Source organism: Anas acuta, chromosome 8 (genome assembly GCF_963932015.1).
Source record: "Anas acuta chromosome 8, bAnaAcu1.1, whole genome shotgun sequence".
Taxonomy (NCBI): Eukaryota; Metazoa; Chordata; class Aves; order Anseriformes; family Anatidae; genus Anas; species Anas acuta.
The window spans coordinates 10,044,643-10,062,439 of record NC_088986.1 but is presented as its reverse complement, the minus strand read 5'-3'; the positions used below and the strand labels follow the sequence as shown (position 1 = coordinate 10,062,439).

General features: G+C 55.9%; 1 protein-coding gene across 1 annotated transcript; it reads left to right on the top strand.

The window, feature by feature from the left end:
- Positions 1-4,043: 4,043 nt before the first annotated feature.
- LOC137860291 (uncharacterized) lies at positions 4,044-17,145 on the top strand. Its single transcript, XM_068690363.1, has 5 exons — positions 4,044-4,202; positions 12,358-12,828; positions 13,677-14,003; positions 14,154-14,320; positions 14,938-17,145. Exons 1-5 carry the CDS (start codon positions 4,139-4,141, stop codon positions 14,980-14,982), a joined length of 1,074 nt encoding a protein of 357 aa, XP_068546464.1. The 5' UTR covers positions 4,044-4,138; the 3' UTR covers positions 14,983-17,145.
- The last annotated feature ends 652 nt before the right edge of the window (positions 17,146-17,797 follow it).

Genomic DNA, 17,797 nt, shown 5'->3' with positions numbered 1-17,797 from the left:
GCCCCGGAGGCAGAGAAGTTTGGGAGGTTTCTCCTTCCCAAGGAGAAAGATGCTGCAATGAAGCCACACAAGTTTGTCTCCACGGCAGCAGAGCAGGTGTTGTCCCCAGCAGGGAGGTTTTGTGGGGGCCGAAATTAAAAAGCGTTGAGCAAAGGGGGCTGCCTTTCTACCTTCCCAGGGGAACGCGGTAGTGGGTAACTTCACAGCACTGTGATGAGAGCAGGCATTTTAGTGACTTAACCCATCAAGTATTTTGTGTGATGAAGCCCCTCAAGCAAAAACTTCCTCTTTAGACACCAGGATAAATCTGAAGTCGTTTCATGGGAGCCAGGCGAGAGAGTCCCAGAGGGACTGCCTGGAATTTGCCCCTTGCCTAATGTCAACACTGTCCCTTTTCCTGCCCTGTGCTAGGCGGACATTTCATGGGATAGCTGCAAGTAAGGATCCCCATAGGCTCACAGTCACACGCCAAACCCCTGAGATTTCAAAAAGCATCCCAACAGGCTGCCCTGCAGGAGCATCCTCCCACCCCTGCCTGCCTTGCAGATGGCCTTTGCAGACCAAGGTGAGGCTCGTTCATGGATGAGAGAGCATTTTTCACCGCTCTGAGCAGGGCAACGTGCGGCAGGGGATGTGTTTGGACCATGTGCTCCTCACCGTGTCCCACCCATCCTCCCAGCTACAGGGAGGGCTCTGTGGGGATGCTTGCACACTGCCCTCTGCACGAGGATTTAAATGTGTGGTAAAGAGTACAGTAATGCTGTCCCACCACCCATGAGGACAAGGCAACCAGTACATCCTCATGTACAAAGCCCTGCTGCAGCATCCCCTGTCAGAGCATCCTCTCCTCTCCTTCCACGAGGCTGGGCAAGCCAGCACTGGAGGCTGAGAGCAGCACGAGGAACCGAAGAGAGCTCGTTTGGGGACAGATGGGTACTCCCGGCTAGGCAGATGCTGTGCTGTGACTGGTGCCGCAGCCTCGCCCTCCCAGCCTGCTCATCGTGGCCATCTGCTGCCTTGGCTGGGGCTCAGGGCCCATCACGCTGCCGTGGTGCCGTAGCAGGGCTCCAGCCAAGCTGCTGCTGGTGCTGAGGTTATGGAGTGGTGCCGAGCTGGATGGCCACAAGGATGTGCAAGCAATGGGGCGGTGGGACAGGGCTGACCCTGCACCTGGGAGAGCCTTTGCTCTCCAATCTTTTTTGTACCCACTTTGCTTTCCCCTTCTTCCTCCGCTGGGGTGCAGAGCAGCACAGAGCCCTTGGAGAGGAGCTGAGTTAGGACAGATGCGCAGGGGAAGGACGACAAGCTCCCAGCCTTGAAGGCAGGTTCACCGCCTGTGTCACTGCTATTAAAAATAGACGAATGGCAGTGCTCTGTGCAGCGGAGGAGTGGCAGAGGAGATGTACTCTCCTGGGCTGCCGAGCAAATGCTCCTTCTGTCTGCCTGCGAGTCACCCAGCAGCATCTTCTGCTCTGGCAAATCATTTTTTTTTTTTCTTCTCTCTGACTCATGAGATTTAATTTTCTTTTGATAAAAAAATGGTTTTAATGTTTCAGGCTTGGAGACGGGGAGTGACTCACCTCGGCTTCTCTCTTCTGCACCAGGCAGGCAGCTCCCAGTGAGCTGAAACCCCTTCCCTTGAGGGTCATTTCCCTTTGGGAGCAGCTCCTCTCAGCCCCGCAGCATTTCTGGAGCAGGGAGCAGCTTTCTGGGGCTGCTGCTCTGGTCCCTTTACCCCAGCCCAACACCAATCATGCCCAACCATCCCAAAAACTCAGGTTTGCCAGGTGACACAGGGCAAGGCCAGCACAAGATGTGCACCATTAGTGCCCCACAGAGACCCAGCACCGAGCTGGTGCCTCTCTCCCAGGCCAGCATCCCCCCTCTTCCTCCCCGTGCCCTTTGCTCCCACTATTTTGTACTCACTTATTTTCTGTAACCGTCTTCTTTCTACTAAATGAAGATAATCAGCGCTACCATCCCTGGCCTGCTCCCTGCCTTGGCCGCCAGCCAGAAGCAAAAGGACAGGAACTAAATAAAGCCTCTGCAAAGAGAGTGAGACAGGGGCAGAAATCAGTGCTGTGGGTTTTAAGCATGAAACTTTCATTCAGGAATTATTCCAAGTCCTTGGCTCTCTTTGCTGCTCAGACCTGGCTGCTCTACGTGCTGCTCAGGTTTGCAGGAGTGGTTTTGATCCTTGAGAACATCCCAGGGGACTCATCCTGAGCAAACCACAGCCCCTGCATGGGCACAGGGGCTGCCACCCGCTGTCTGGGGGGAATATTTCTCTCCGTCCATGAGAAACCAGCAGGACATTACGAAGTGCTCCCTCATTTTGTTCCCCTCTCTGCGGTGGGGAAAGCATCACACTGACACTGACACTTCTCTTGCTCCCAGCCGCCCCATCCCTGCTATGGAGAGCCCAAGGTGTCTCATTAATGTGTTAATCATAACCCTAATGAGGAGAGCCGAGATCAGCTAAAGTAATAGCGTTGGCCTGCAGGGGGGCTCATCTGCACGGGTTTATCATGCTGCTCACCAACCCCTTTGGGGAACGCCAGCCCAGCTCTCCTTGTCACCCAGCTGCTGAAAATCCCCCGTGCCACAGACACTCGCTTAATTAAAGCGGAGGGACCCGTAACCTTGACGACTGAGAGCCGCTGTCTAGAAGCCAGCTGAGGCAGATACAGCTTCGGTGTCTCTGGAGAAAGAGCAGAGAAGTGACATGAGTCAGAAGCACGCGGGCGTTGGGCTGCGTGGGTCACATCCAGCCCAGGTCCCCGGGGTGCGCACCGCAAGGAGCGGAGGTGCCCCGGCCCCGCACATGGGGCTGGGTGGTGCCAGGCAGCAGAAGGCTCCTACAACTGTCCAAAATGTTGTAAATGCCCTTCAAATAATTCCCCTGAAGGGCTGGGAAGTTTGTAAAGGCCTCGTTACTTCTGCCTTAACGGGATGCCAGAAGTCAGTGGCAGTAAGAGGTTAGAAACACATTTCTAAGAAAGGGGGGGGAGATTTCATGGGGTTTTTGAAAGAGCCCATAGAAGACCACGATCAGCTCTGCTCCAGCACAGTCAGATCACCCCAGCAATCTTCTGCCTGCCCCAGAACCAGGGGCAGAGCTACCAAGAAGCTGTGTTGGAGGAAGGTGAGTGCTGGAGGAACAAAACGACCCATTTCCACCTTCCACACCGTGCTGCAGGCACCGGTACCGGGGTGGAGGAAAGGACCCAGAGCCCCCCCTCTGCCAAAGCAACCCAAGGAAGGTTCAGCAAGGACTGTGCCATGGCCAAAAGGCACCTTCTCAAATCAAAGGAGCCCAAAACCTTCCTTATTAGTTTCTGTGAGCACTGACAGGCAGGATGGGAGGGCTCAAACCAGCTGGGCTGGAGAGGAAGCAGAGTGGCCGAGGGATTTGCAGGGGGATTTTTGGTCCTTCCAGAAAACAGCCCAGGCTGCAGGGCGCCTCTCCACAACCAGCTTCCTACTGGGGCTGCTTCTTCAGAAATGCCAACCAGATGAATGCCATCAGACTTTCCAAAAGGAAGGCGAAGGCCAACCCAGCAGCTGTCTGGGTTTGCGCTCAGGCTGAGATTTCCTTCACCCAGCAAATATCTGGGGAAAGGGCCTGGCCTTTGCAGTGCCCAGACCCCAAGAGGGGTGGGACAGGGCTGCGGGATGCCCCAGGAACCACTCGTGGCACCCCCACTGCCACCCAGGGCAGCATCCAGGGGCACCCCACTCCCAGCCCAGGGACCCCAAAGTGGCACAGGGGGACCCCAAAGTGGCACAGGGGGACCCCAGGGGGATGCTGCCCATACATCGATGTCTGGGGCAGAAGCGGGGGTGCTGGGCTCAACCGGGGGGATACCAGAGGGGATGTGGGACCAGAAGGGGGGATGCTGAGGAGGGACCGGAGCGGGGACGGGTGGGGGAACACGGGACAGTGCAGGGGATGCCCGGGACGGGGACACCCGGGGATGCCAGGACCCAAACGGGGCCGGTCCGGGGGTGGGGTGGGTGTCAGCATCCCCCCTCCCCGCACAGCCACGACCGGGGCCGCCCCGCTTACCGGCCCGCCCCGCTCCCGCCCCGCTCCCGCCCCGGTGCCGCCGGCGGAGGCAGCGCGGCTCGGCCCAGCATGGAGGGGACGCGGGGCGCCCTGCTCCGCCTGGCCGCCTGCTGCCTGCTCTGCGCCCTGCCAGGTACCGGGGGCGGCCACCGGGCCGGGGGGGCACCGGGCTGGGGGGAGAAATCAACGGGGAGGAGGAGGGGGGCCCGCCGGGCTCGCAGCACCGGGGGAGCTGGGGGGCGCCGTCGGGGTTGGGGGCTCCGCAGCTCGCAGCCGGGACCCCGCGGGGCGCGCCCCGAAATTTGGGCAAAGCCCGAGAGCTGCGGGGGGCGAGGAGGGGGTCCCCGGGGGTCGCCCCGAGGAGCCGAGCTCCGGTCCCCGGTCCGAGCCTCGGAGCTGGCACCGAGGGGACCGGGGACAAAGCGGGAGGGGAGGTGGCGGCGACCACCGGAGCCGCATGGGGAGAGCGCCGCCGGTAGCCCGAGGAGCCCCCCGGTAGCCCGAGCCCCCCCCGCGGTAGCCCCGTCCCCACGTGGGCTCGCAGCGTCGCGCTGGCGGCCACGCGGCGGGGCAGGGGCAGGGGCAGGGGCTGGAGCCGTCGCCATCCCCCTGGCCGTGGCAGTGACAAAGCGGGGGGGGGGGGGGGGCTCGGCGAGCAAGCGTGGTCCTTCTGCTTGGCTGCTAGGAGAAAAGGAAAAAGAAAAAAGAAAAAAGGAAAAAGAAAAAAAAAAAAAAGCTCGGCCAGACCCCGATCGGGTCACAGCGCGGCAAAGGGCAGCGGTTGGGGATGAAGGGATGAGATTTTTTTGGGTGCTTTTTTGCCTCTAACAACGGCTGCTGGGAGCCCCCCGTGGGTGCCCGGCGCTGGGAGCTGCTGAAGGTTTTTGAGCTCGGGCTGAGGTTTGGCGCCCCGGATGCGGTTTTGTCTGGGTTTGAGGCTGAGCACGGTGAAGCGGTCCCGAAGCAGCCCCCATTCTGCTGGGAAAGCCCTGGATAAAGCCACGCTGCCCGTGTGAGGGTGGCTGTGCCGTTACAGGGTACAGCCTGCGCTGGCCCCATCGCGCACGCCGGGGTACCCCAGGGAGCTGCTTTCCTCTGCTGGCTCGTGGGAGCCCTCCCGCTGCAACGTCCAAGGCTCAAAGTGCTGGGCCGTGCCAGAATTAACATCGTGCTGGACTTTTCCTGGGTTGTTTCGTGCCTAACGTCCCAGTCCCAGCGTCCCTTTGTGGCCTCAGGAAATGGCACCTATGAGGCTGGCCTGGCCCTCGTCCTCGCAGCTTTTGGATCTGCCAGCTAGTCCCGGCCCCAGTGAGAGAGCAAATATTTTGTGAAATAGATGGCACGGAAGAGCTGCCACCAGTAACGAAAACCACATGGCAAGCTCAGTCCTGAACGAGACAGCAGAGAATCCCCACAGGACAGCGATGGTGGAAGGGGGGCACCCTGAGGTTGGCCCCAAAGCCAACAGCCACCCCACAAACTTGCCCCAAACCAGGCACCCAGAAGGGTCTTTTCCCCCCCTCCGGCCACGTTTGCGGTGGGGCCAGGCAGGGGCTGGTGCTGCTGTGTCCCCGTGCTCTGCCCACCCCAGCTCTCAATGCAGCCTTTCTTCGCTGCCTGCGGAAATCCACTTCCTCCAGCACCATTAGCCTTAAAAATAACCCCCCCGGCGTAGTTTTGGGCTGCCTCCCCTCTCCGTGCTGAGCTGCCTTGCAAGCAGAGGGGACAGCGGGGAGGGAGCTGCGGGCAGCACAAGTGGAGGGAGCCCCACTTGTGGGTGCCTGGGGTTGTGCAGGCAGGCAACATGCCCCACAGACGTGCCACGGGTGCCATTTACACACTCACTCTCTCCTCCTTGTCCATCAGGAGCCTGATGGCACGTGTTTGAAGCGCTCGCCTCCTTCAGCTCCCTTGGCCCCATCCCTCCAGGCCAAGAGGAGCTGGGAAGAGCCCAAGGATGGACACAGTCACTGCTGGGGTTTCTGTGGGGCTGCCACGCTCTGTAGGGCAGCTCGCGTAAGGTCTGGAGGCCGAGCAGCCCTGCAGGCTCTCCCCCAGCTCATAGCACACTGTCTAGGCTCCCTGCTGACATGGGGCTGCTATTAAGGCAACCGGCTAATTAATTTTCTCCTAATGACATGAGTGCTTCCTCCACTGCAGCTGTGGCTCCTGAAGTAATCAGGGCCGGGGCCGGCTGATGCCAGATCTCCCTGCTGTTGCTGTGTTTATTGGGGTCTGCAGCCCCAGACAAGGGCAGTCCTGGGCAAAGGCGTCTTTATCACAGCTCAGTCCTCGTCCTCGGGTATGGAGCAGCCGGCGTGGGAGCCTCCCGGGCACCTTCCTGCCCAGCAGGGCGCTTCGTAGCTGCATGCGGCCAGTGGAAAATAACCGGCTGGGGAGATGGTGGTGGCCAAGCAAAGCCACGACTTGCACCTCCCCGGCACAGGCTCTGGCACTGCTGCATGCCCTGGGCATGTCTGTGCCGTGGGTTTTTTTTGGCTTTTCCTGGTATTGAAGAACTTGCGCTTGGCATTTTTGTTGCTTTTCCCAGGCCTGCTCATCTCTGCTCTCACAGCTCTCCCTCTATCTCTGCCGTGCCACCGTGGTCCGGTGTCCCCCATCCCAAACGAAGTGCCACCAAGCAAGGCAGTAGCACCAGCAGGCTCCTGCCTCCCCTTTTTGCTCCCCAGGGGCTCACACCTCAGGCCCGGCATCTGCAGATGCCCTGGGGAAGCATCCTCCTGCCTGCCCGGGCAGGTCGGGCGCTGAGCTGTCCTTCCCCGGCGCCGCGCTCGCTCAGCACCCTGTATCTAATCTGCGCCCCGTCTCGTGCTCAGCTCGAGGCCTTCTGCCTATCGGGCTGGAAGGAGCTTCTCGGTCAGGAGACCTGGTTTCTATTCCTGTCCCTTACACCACAGCCCTCGTTTTGCAACGTGCCTGGCCTGGCCAGCTTCCAGAGCCGCGCCGGGCGCTCGGCACCTCTAGCTCGGCTCCCTCACTTCTGCTGCCTGCCCAACAGGGCACGGCTCAGCTCACAGCGTGGTGTGAATTAACTTGTGCTGTGCAAGGGCACTTCTGTGGTCCCCAAGTGAGCTGTAAGGACAGATCTGTCCCTGCGCCCCATGCCTGGCCTCCCTGCAGCACCCAGAGCCTGTTTGGCCCCTCTCTGCTGTGACGCAGACGGGGACAGTCCCAGCATCAGCCCTGGTTGGGATCCTGCTGGAACCCGCTGCAAATTCAGCCTGGTGGCATCCCACCTCCACCGAGGTCCTGCGAGGGATCAAAGTGGGACCGAGTGTACAAAGCAGCTGCCCTTTGCCCTGGGTCTGTGTCCGTGAGCCTCGAGTTGCCATGGGGAGGGTGTTTGCTCTGCGGCATCCCTGGGCGCATCCGGCACCCACCCCAAGGGCTCCCACCACCTCCGCCACCTGGGTTCCTTAATTCGGGGCTCTGAGGTCAGGCTGGGCTGCTATCTGATCAGCACGCACCCCGGCTCTGCTTTTAAATGAAATTAAGAGCCTTGGGTTTAAATCCCACTTAGATGGCTTTACGTGCATTTATGCTTAAGCTCCTGCTCCTTGAAGAGGTTGTTTAATTACCGTTGGTTGGTAACCATAAAGATGTAATAACTGGCAACAAAAGATAATTTCTGCGCTTAATGGAGTACTTTGCTAAGCAAGAGGATATAATTGCTTAAATACGTATAGGTTACAGCTTGGGCTGTTACTCTTTAAATGTTATCTTAATTTTGCATTTCACTGTATCATTTGTGACCTGAGCTGTTACGCTGAAGTGGAAACTGGATTCAGTTAGTGCACAAAAATAGCATTTTGGAAGGGTTTGTGTGCCTTCTCCATGAATCAGAGCAGTGGTTTGACAGTCACTCCGGAGGAAGCTGACTCCAGTGAGCGCCACCCGCAGACAGTGACAGCCTGCGTGGGGGGATCGATTCATCAGCACCGGGGAGCCCTGCTCCCATCGGCACTTTTAGGGAAATCCTGGGTGGATCCTTTCTTGTTTTTGTGCTCAGCTCTTGTCTGGGTCTCCTCTGCTCTCTCAAGGCCCTGCTGCCAGCCTGCCCCTGGCTCCCTTACCCTGTGTGACTCCTACAGCTCATGCTAGGCTCTCTGTAAGAGGGATTTTAGAAATGGCAGTAAAGCCTGTGAACTGGAGCTGGATTTATGTTGACCCTCGGGGAGCTCAGGCTGCTGTTTCTGGCTGAGAGGAGGGTGCAGAAGACACCTCTGGGATTGGGACAGGTTTGTGGAAGTGCTTGTCCACAGGCTGGTCCAGCTGTGGTCCCTGCTCTGTCTCGCTGCCCTGTTTTATCCCGAGAAACAAATACAAGGTGGGGTGGCTGCTGTGGCAGAGGTGAGACCTGGCTGGACGGAGGAGACGTCTCCGCTCTGCGTGGCTGCCCTGAGAGCAGCGGTGCCCTGTCCTGGTTGTACAGGCTCGTACAAACCTTCCCCGGCCCCTCGCTTGGCCCCAGCCCCGAAGCTCGGGCAGGGAGTGCGAAGCAGGAACAGCCCCGTCTCCTGCAGAGCTGGCTTCCTTCACTCTGGCATATTTATACCACGTCTGCTGCAGAGCTGCTGGGAGCACGGCTGATGTGTGCGGGTCCCTCAGCGTTGTGGTGTGGCCCTGGAGAGGGGCTGGAGCTGCAGGCTGATGCTCGGAGCCTTCCCTTCCCTCACAAAGCAGGGAGCGTTTCCCACCCCTCTCCAAGACAGGGGCTTCTTGGCTGGCTGCAACCCTCCTCCCTCAGGGCCTCTCTCTTCCTTCGCCCCTCTCGGTTCCCAGGCAGAGGTCACTGCAGTCAGCACTATCTGATGGGAGCTGCCGCTCCGTTTCCACCAGCCCTGCCCCGATGTGGTCTGAGACCGCCGGTTCTCACCAAACACACTGAGCCCGGTGGTGAGCACAGACCCGGGGACAGCCAGCCAGCCCTGTGTTAGCAGGAACAGCAGCACAGCCGAAGCAAACCTCCCCGTGGTTCCCCATCAGGGAAACAGAGATGCTGTTATTATCGGAGCTCGTGCAGCTGGCTGCTTCACTCGCGGTGCGGCTGCTGGGGCTTCGTTGTGATCCCAGGGTGACTGAGCCTTCACCAGCTGTCTTGGTGTGCTGCAGCTGTGGTGCCTTGGAGGATCCCCGGGAGGCTGAAGTGTCTGCACTCCTTCCCTTCCCATCTGAGAGGAGGGCCTGGTGCCCTTGTCCGCAGGACGATGCCGTAGGCAATGCAGCCGCAGCCTCCCTGGCATCTGGTGCAGGAAGCAGAGCTCCTCCAGGAAGATGCCAGAGTAACGAGCTCTGACCTGCATCCCTGCAAGGAGCTAATAAACATCTGAAATCATCATCACTTAGCGACTGGAGCAGCAGCCATGCTGCTGGGGCTGGGGATTTGCAGAATTAGAGGGCACTGAGGATCCAGAGCAGAGCAGGGGGAGCAAAGCTGTGGCATCGAACCAACAGTGTCTCAAATCTTAATGCAAAACCCTGGAGGGGTATCTTTATTTTAAAACAAAACTGAAGAAAAACTCACCGGTGCTTGTGCTCTTTAGCATCCACGTGCTGACAGGCACCAAACTGCAGGTAACTTCCCCTGGTGCTTGGCTTGGTGGCTTGTGCTGGCTTTCTCTGTGCCCTTACTCTTAGAAGCTGATAGGCAGTGACGGGATCTTTTGTCCGCCTGTCCCTGAGTGACCAGGATTTACTCCCTGTCTTTTGTCTGTTTGTCCATCTTATGGCTCTTGCCTTGTTCCTTATCTTCTCACCATCATCTCCTAATGGCTTGAGTTTTTGTGTTAGCTTGGTTTAGGCTCTCCTTTTTCTTCAGGCTCTCCTTTGTTTCCTGAACTGGTGTGCTGACTTGTGCTGGGCCCGCTGACATGCTAATCCAGGTGCCATCAACTCCTGCAGTGCTCAAAGCCCCCCAAGGGCATCCCTGCTGCCCATTCCTGTTCCATACCTGCTGATTTTAACATCTCTACTGCAATTCTCTGCAAAATGGGTTTTAAATGTTGTGGTGTCACAGCAGCAGCCTGTCTGGGTGTGCTGTAGCACAAACCTTCCTGAAATGGTCCTGCTGGATTCCTGTCCAATGCAGGGCTGGAGCAGCCTGTGCTCCTGGGCACCGCTTCCCTGGCAGTCGCAGGCACTGGGCAGTTCTGTGAGAAGGAGCCGTGTGGCTCCTTCTGGAGGAAAGAGTTTAGGAAAATATTCCTCCCACCAGCATTTCTTGTCGCAGAAAGCAGGGAGCTGTGTTACAGCAGGACCAGGGTAGTGTTAGCAGGATGAGGGGAGCTGCTTGGCCCCACAAACCCTCCTACCCCGCAGCACCTCCCAGCAGGGATGCTGGCTCCTATACAGGGCCCAGACTCATTCTCCTTCCACCTACTTTTCCCTTCCAAGCCAGAAAAGCAGCACAGCCATTTCAGAGTTGCTTGCTCTTGTGCAAGACAGCTCTCCCCAGACCTTTCCTCTGCGTGACCCCGATCGCAGCTCGCCCACCCCATGGGAGGCCGGCCGGGGCACAGGCCAGCAATTCAGAGCAGCACGTAGCCAGGCTCGCTGCTGGCCGGGCACCTGGCCACCGCCTTTCCTGTTTACCCCACAGCAACAGCGCAGTTCTGTGTGCGCCTCGCCACATGGAGCAGGTAGCCGCGTGTTTACCGAGCATCTGCCTCTGCTGCAGGGGCCTTCAGCGCTGCCCAGCTGCTCTGGGATCTCGCCTAGTTGGCAGCTCACCGAATAAGCAGTGCTGGTTTTTGGGGCTGGAAACTGTCACATGAAGAGCTGTGATCCCAGCTCTTTTCTTTCCGGGTGTTACTATATCCTGTACCTTAGCTCCATTTCACAGAGCAGCTCGCTTTGTTGTGGACAGATCCAGGCGACACCAAAGGGAGCATCACTTACACCTTTGGCCCTTCACGTTGAAGTTACCCCAACTGGGGCTCCTCTTGAGAGCCTGTTCTCTCCGAATGTGCCGAGCGGGGCCGAGCTGCTCCTGCTTCCCCCGCGGGAGCCCTCATGGGACTGGGGCCCGGGCCGGGGAAGCGCAGCTCCGTCAGGCTGCTCCTCGGTTGTGAATTCTCCAGCTGGTTGGGGTACTGCGAGAGCCTCTCTCTCTCTTGAGATGTGTTGTGTCTTTTTTTAGGGCCTGTTAAGTGCCGTAGCTGGAGAGGAGCTCTGATAACCGTGCCCGTTCTGAAGAGCTTTTAGAAACTGCTGTGGTTTTCGCAAGGCCTTTGTGCCGGAGTGGGCTGCTTTGTCGGTGGGTGAACGTCTCTTGGTTACGGCATCTGCCTCGGATGCTTCTCTGCTATGGAGAGCATGGGCATGAAGATGGATTTCCTTCAGTACCTTTATGTTTTTCTGCAGTGGTTCATCATGCCTCAGTGGCTTAGGTAGAAATGGGACAGAAATAGCGAAAATATTGGCCATGCGATGTTCCTAAGTGGTCTGGAAAGCCCATCCTGATGTGACTATATTCCTCTGTGTGTGTTTTTTTTTTCTGTTTACACACCTCAAAAACCCTCACAGGGCCCATGTTTGTGAACAGCAGTGTCAGAGCCTTGTGGCTTCCCTCCTCCCGCGTGCTGTCACCCCGTCTGGTGGCTGGGGGTCCATGGGGGGATCCCTGCCTGCTGCAGGGGGAGGCTGAGCAGCTCCCCAGGCCTGTGACAGCAGAACACTGCCACACTTTATGGTGACGATGCGTTCATAAATAGCTCATGAAGGCAGCTCCCAGAGCACACCACCAGCTGCTTTACAGCTCTGTAGTACCCTTTAGCTACGCATTTTACCCTTCCCTCCAACAGCAAGCCCACAGCACTACTCAGATGACGAGCAATATAAGCTTTACCCTCGCCAGACACAAACTTTATAAACAATTTTCTACAATTCCTCTAGCCAGGGGAGACAGAGGATCTACTTCTACATTTTCCCCATTTGTATTTTTTCTACACCACTTCTGACTCGTCTTTACTTTCTCAATCAAATCCTCTGAAAAGGTTCAAAAGGTGCTCTGGGACAGAAGGGGTGGAGGTGGTGACCCCACAGAGCAGGAACGCAGGATGGAAAGGGAGGAGGGTACAGACAGGTTCCCTGGAGCAGGGAGGCCAGGAGGGCAGAGAGGCTCTTTGAACCCCTTCCTCAGGTACAAATCTGTGCTGGATTTAGAGTTAACAAGTTGGAAGATACAGTCCCTGATGTTCCAGTCCGTTTCTTCCTTCAGTGTGGGATCTCTGTAAAACTTCTCAGCATTTCTTAACTCTCTTCCCTAGGAGAAGGAGAGAAGGCAACAGAGACCTCGGTGACAACACCTTTTCTTAGCACCACGCCAACCTCTCATCAGCTCAGGGAAACCTCTGACCTCAATCCAGACACTACTGCTGTTCCAGAGACAAGCTTGGGGATAAACGTGACTGCTGCAACGCTCAACGTCACGGGAGCCCACGGTGCAGAGGTGGAAGATGCCTCCACCTCTGCCACCACCGTGGCAGGCACTGAGGCAGAGAGACTGCAGCCTTCCGCTACTGCCAGCCCCGCAGACATCCCGGTTACACAACGTGAGCACCACAACGTGAGCTCATCAGATAACAGCAGCACTGAAATCCCCTCCCCTGCCCCGACAGCCAGCAGCACTCTGGAAGAAAATCAGCCTGACCGTGAAGTGACAGAGCCTTTCAGCACAACCGAAGAAATGGATGATGCCAGCAGCGTGACCCCAACAACTCCTCTGAACAGCGTGCTTGGTGAGGTTTTGCCTTTCCTGGCTGTGCAGAAAGTCCTGCCCCAAGGGTGCACAACCCGGGAACTTATGGTGCTGAACGTCCTTCTGCTTCTGTGAACTCTGGTGGGAATCGGAGAGGGGGGCGGAATTGGGAAGAGCCATTAGGCCTGTCCTGTTCAGTGGGACTGACCTGCAGAAGTGCTATGAGTTCAGCATCCTCCTCGCAAACCCCATTACTTGTGGCATTAATTCTGTTGGCTGCTTGCTGATGAGGATGTTGATGGTGTGCAGGGAAGGCCTTTGTATACCTCATCCTGACCAATGCACATCAGCAGTACTCCTCAGCTGGGCTCTGAGGGGCTGGGATCCCATTCCCAGCCACTTTAGGGTTGTCACCCCCCCGATGCATGGCACATTGACCATTAATTCGCGTGGTGTTTGTGCACAAGGGTATCCTTTACCCTGGTTGTGTCCTGGGGTCCTGCTGCTCTGTGACACAGCCTCAGGGGATGCTGCTGCAGTTGCTGGGCAGCCCCTTTGTGCTCTCCATAAGGAGGGAGGACAGACATTTCCCAGTTTCTTGCTCCGGGGTGATCTCCAGCTCTGTGCAGAGCTGTTTGAGGCTTCCCTGCTTGTCCTTTGTCCCCGAGGACAGGACTAGCGGGGCCAGCTGAGGTTGGCTGACATTGCAGACTGGCACATGTGAGAACCAAGAGAACTTTCTAGCACTGTGCCCCACAGTGTGGCTCTGCTGTGTCTGCACTCTGTGTCTGCTTGTTTTCTGAAGGGTTATCAGAAAGCTGCTTTTCCTATAGTTCCCATCTGCCTTCATTACATCCTTTGAAATGATTGTTTGTCCCTATTTTGCAGCAACCACCAACAGCTCTCAGCTGGGGCCTTCAGACAGACAGACCGTGGGGCCCACAGAGGCAAGGTCTGAAACCAGGCCAGGAACAAACCCTGTGGGTGCCACAGAGGTGAGCACCGTGGAGCCCAGAACCTCCTCTGCTCCCGTCTCCACCTCAGGGAGCACATCCTCTGCTGCTGCCTCTGGTACTGTCACCACGAGACCCGCTGTGAGCAGCTCCGCCACCAGCACAGCCGCCAGCCCCACCAGCACATCCCCACTGGAGCACCCCTTAGAGCCCATGCACGAGAAGGCTTCTGTGTTGGATGTTGGTGATGATGAAAACCCAGGTAAATGCTCCGCTTTTGTCCCTGCTCTCACAAAACGTGGCAAAGGGTTGGGCGTACCTCAGATTTCCTCTCAGTCGCACCGAGAGGGGGCTTTGCTACTCCAGCCGCTGAAGGCTTTCCTCTGGCCTCATTCCCTTGGTGTCCTTGCAGAGCTACCGAGTTCTCCTTTGGCTGACACGACGAGGGCCGATCCCTTGGTGATTGCAGTCATCTCCGTCTTCATCGTCATGGTGGGCATCCTCGGCCTGGTGGGCTTCCTGCGGTACCGCCAGCACAACAGCCGCATGGAGTTCCGGCGCCTCCAGGACCTCCCCATGGTGAGTGGGCTGACACGGGCTGGCTTCGTACCAGCTTTTGTCTTCTTTGCAGTTCCCCTTTTACTTTATTAGCAACGTTTTGGGGTGTTTGGGGGAAGGATGGATGCTGATCGCAACCCCTGCTCCCTCATAGGTCCCTCTCCTTCCCAGCGGGGTTTGCTTTGAGGTGACAAGTCTCAAGGGTGACAGCTAAAGAAGCCATCTGCCTTCCCCTCGCTCTGAAGGGGAACAGCAAGAGGTTAAACGGAGAGAGGAAGGGGAGCACCATGCAAACTGCCCCTCAAACACCTTCCTAGCCTCTTCTCCTGTGTTCCGATATATTTGCCTTGTGCCCATGACAAAGCAGGCTCTGTGCTCTGTTCCAGGGGTGGGACAGGCTCCCTGCTGCTGTCCTGCAGCTAGCCAGCAAGCTGATGCTGGCACAGCCTGAGTGGAGCTCTGCACAGCCAGGGTTTTCTACATCCTCCGCCTGCACGCACCTCTTCTCTCCCAGAGCCTCATTAAAAGGGAAGAGGGACTGCCCAAAGATCCAGGACCTGCACAGGGACAATATTTGTGTTGCTGGCTGGGGCTCTGTGCCATCATGCAGGCTAAAACACGCTCTTCTCTGCTTCCAGGATGACATGATGGAGGACACTCCCCTCTCACTCTACAGCTACTAGGCACCCAGGCTGTCCTCCGCCTGGCAGGCTGAACTTCCCAGAGGAGAAGGCCTTGAGGACTTGGTCCCAGACAATCTGCTGATGAATGAGGGGGCTCTGACTTGCACACAAATGAAAGAATTTTGGTTTCTTGTTTTTTTTTTTCAGGCGGCTTTTGGTTTTAGATGTTTTAAATAGTTCGTTGTTGAAGTTTTTATGTCGGGAATCAGAGCCCAGGTCTGGCTTATTCCTCCAGGCTCTCCTCAAAAAGATGCCCCGAAGGGGTGCCTCCTCCTTTGTGTGGGGTGACCGATTAGCCACGACAACTCTGACCATCACATTCTGCATGGAGTCCTTCTGTCCATCTTCGCAGATGCTGCTTTCAAAGGAGATGGGCAAGTGATCCACGCAAAAGCTGTTACACTGATGGGGTCAGCAAAGTGCTAGCAAAGGAGACTGCTGTTTTCTGAGGGATCCAAGGATGAGAAGATCGGTTCTCCTAGGCTCCCTCTTGTTCTGTGTTTTTAAGTATTTTTTTTCCTTGCACTTTTTTTTGCTCCTGTTTCAGCTTTAGTCCCAGGCTTGACACTGCACATCCTGAAACACCTGCTGGGAGGGTGACAGACTGCTCTGCTTCCTTCTTACGTGCATACCTTTTCTCTTCAAGGGAAAACAGTCGTGTGGCCACTAGAGAAGCCCACTCGCTATCCATGTTGCTTTAAAGTTACTGGAAGGAAACGAGCATGATTTTAGCTCAACAGGGCTTGACAGAACTCAGTCTGTTGCCAACTAGACACACTAATTTGGTCTCACCAAACTTAGGTCTCCCATACTTGACACTTTCAGCATTCGCATAAACTCCTTGCTCAGGCTCTGTAAGTGCTTTAGTCCACTTTCCTGTCTGGATTGACACGTGCCTTTCCTCAGGTACCTGCCATTTTGCTGCTAGCATCTGGTTTCTGAAAATGGTTGTACAAATCTAGCTCTGCACTGCCCCTCCTCTGTCAGTGCAAGGCCAAAGCTCCTTTCTTTACCTTTTACTGTTGGTTTTTGAGCCAGTTAGTGTCTTGTCATGAGGACATACATATGCTGGATGTAGGTGCCTTCCTCCCCTTCCCTTTCTAGGTGTTAGGCTGATTAGATTCTGCATTTTTGCCTCAAAATATCACTGCTGTAAACTGCGAGGCTTTTAAGGTCCTTCAAGGAAACCCAGGGACCAGAGCCTGTGAGTGCAAGTCAGGATCTTCAGATGCCCTCACTTCAAAAAGACCGGATAGTGCATGACACAGAAGTATTCAAGTAACTTGTACCTGCTCCTGTTGTTTAATTCATATTTGACTGCAGGTAAAGAGAAACACACACCTTCTCTAGAGTGTTTGATTTTTGATTAAGGCAGTTGTTCCCTTGGGATATAGCAAGGGCTGGAAGTTCTCCACCACATTGCTCTTAGAAGCCGCTGTCTCTCCTCTCCTTTCAGTAGCAACACGTGGACCCCACAAGGGACAGATAGGCTCACAAACAGAAGTACCTATTTTTTCCCAGTTCCGTTACTGCTTTTCTTAGCAGGGAAGGAGGAATTTGCCCATCAGCAGGGCTCAAAGGTGGAGCAGAACTGGGCTGGGTCAAATAGACGAACTGGGTAAGGCAGCAGTTCCTCCTTCCCGTGGTACTACTTCCGAAGTGGCTGACAAGTGGCTGCAGTGCAGTTCAGATTCAGCTGTTGGCTTTGGCCTTGCATCTGTTTATTGTAAGGATGCCCGGTACAATAGGGAAGAACGGGTTGGTTCTCTCCTGCTATTATTGCATGAAAACTAAAGGGCAATTGTCACAGCTCCAAAGCTTTTGTATCGAGCATTGTCTGCACAGAGCAATCTCCCTAGCTACAGACTTGTTTCCCCTGCCGGAGGGCAGGGTGCTACTGGTTTTTCGCACAAAGAGAGGCAAGTTAGTGGTGGAAAACAGAACTCCATCCTGGCTGGAACTGGTGCAGGCTGGCGTAGCTGGAAAGTGTCTCTGCACAAAACCAAAAGGGCAGGGGCTGGCTGTTCTGGCTTCCCACACCTTGCTGTCCAGGGGAAAGGGGTGAGGAGAAAACTCGCCCAACACCAAAGTGCAACTTTCTTTGTAAAATATGTTTATAGTGGATTTTTTTTTTCTGCAATAAAGTTACAAATGCCAAAGGTGCCCATGGTTCTCATATTTTCATCTGGTCAAATTAGATATAATCTGTTTTAGAGGGACACACTAGGCCAAATAATCTAACATTCGCACTTTCAGACTGTCCCTTGCCTCTGCTTGAAGCTACCCTTATTGTCATCTGTTGTCAACTGCAACCCCAAGCTCTATTTACAGAAATATTTTCAAAGCCAGTCTAATCCAAGCCTAAGTAGCATCATCTGTCATGCTTCTTTCTATAGTACAGAAATCAAAGCAAACTGAAATGAACGTCTTATTTAGCTTCCTAGTTGTTGGAGCCCCTTGGAAACTCAGCCCCCCAGGGAGGCAAGGGCTCAGGGTTGGCTTCAAAAGTCCTGATCTTGCTACAGGACTGACAGAATCCCTCCCCAGCTAATAGTCTACTATAACTGTTAGAGTAATTGTGCAAAATCATCCAGCTTGTGCCACAGACTCTGCTACAGGAGCTTCTCCTGGAAGAGCGAACTATGGTATGTAAAAATACTTGGTCATTGGGCTTACGTGGTTTCTCAAAGAGTTCCCACAGCACATCTAGAAAAGCAAACCCCTGGAAGATCTAGAGGATGTGGAGAGACAACAAACACTTCTTAGGTCAGCAGAGTGCTTGCTGAGTAATCTGAATAGACTCGGGGCTGAACAC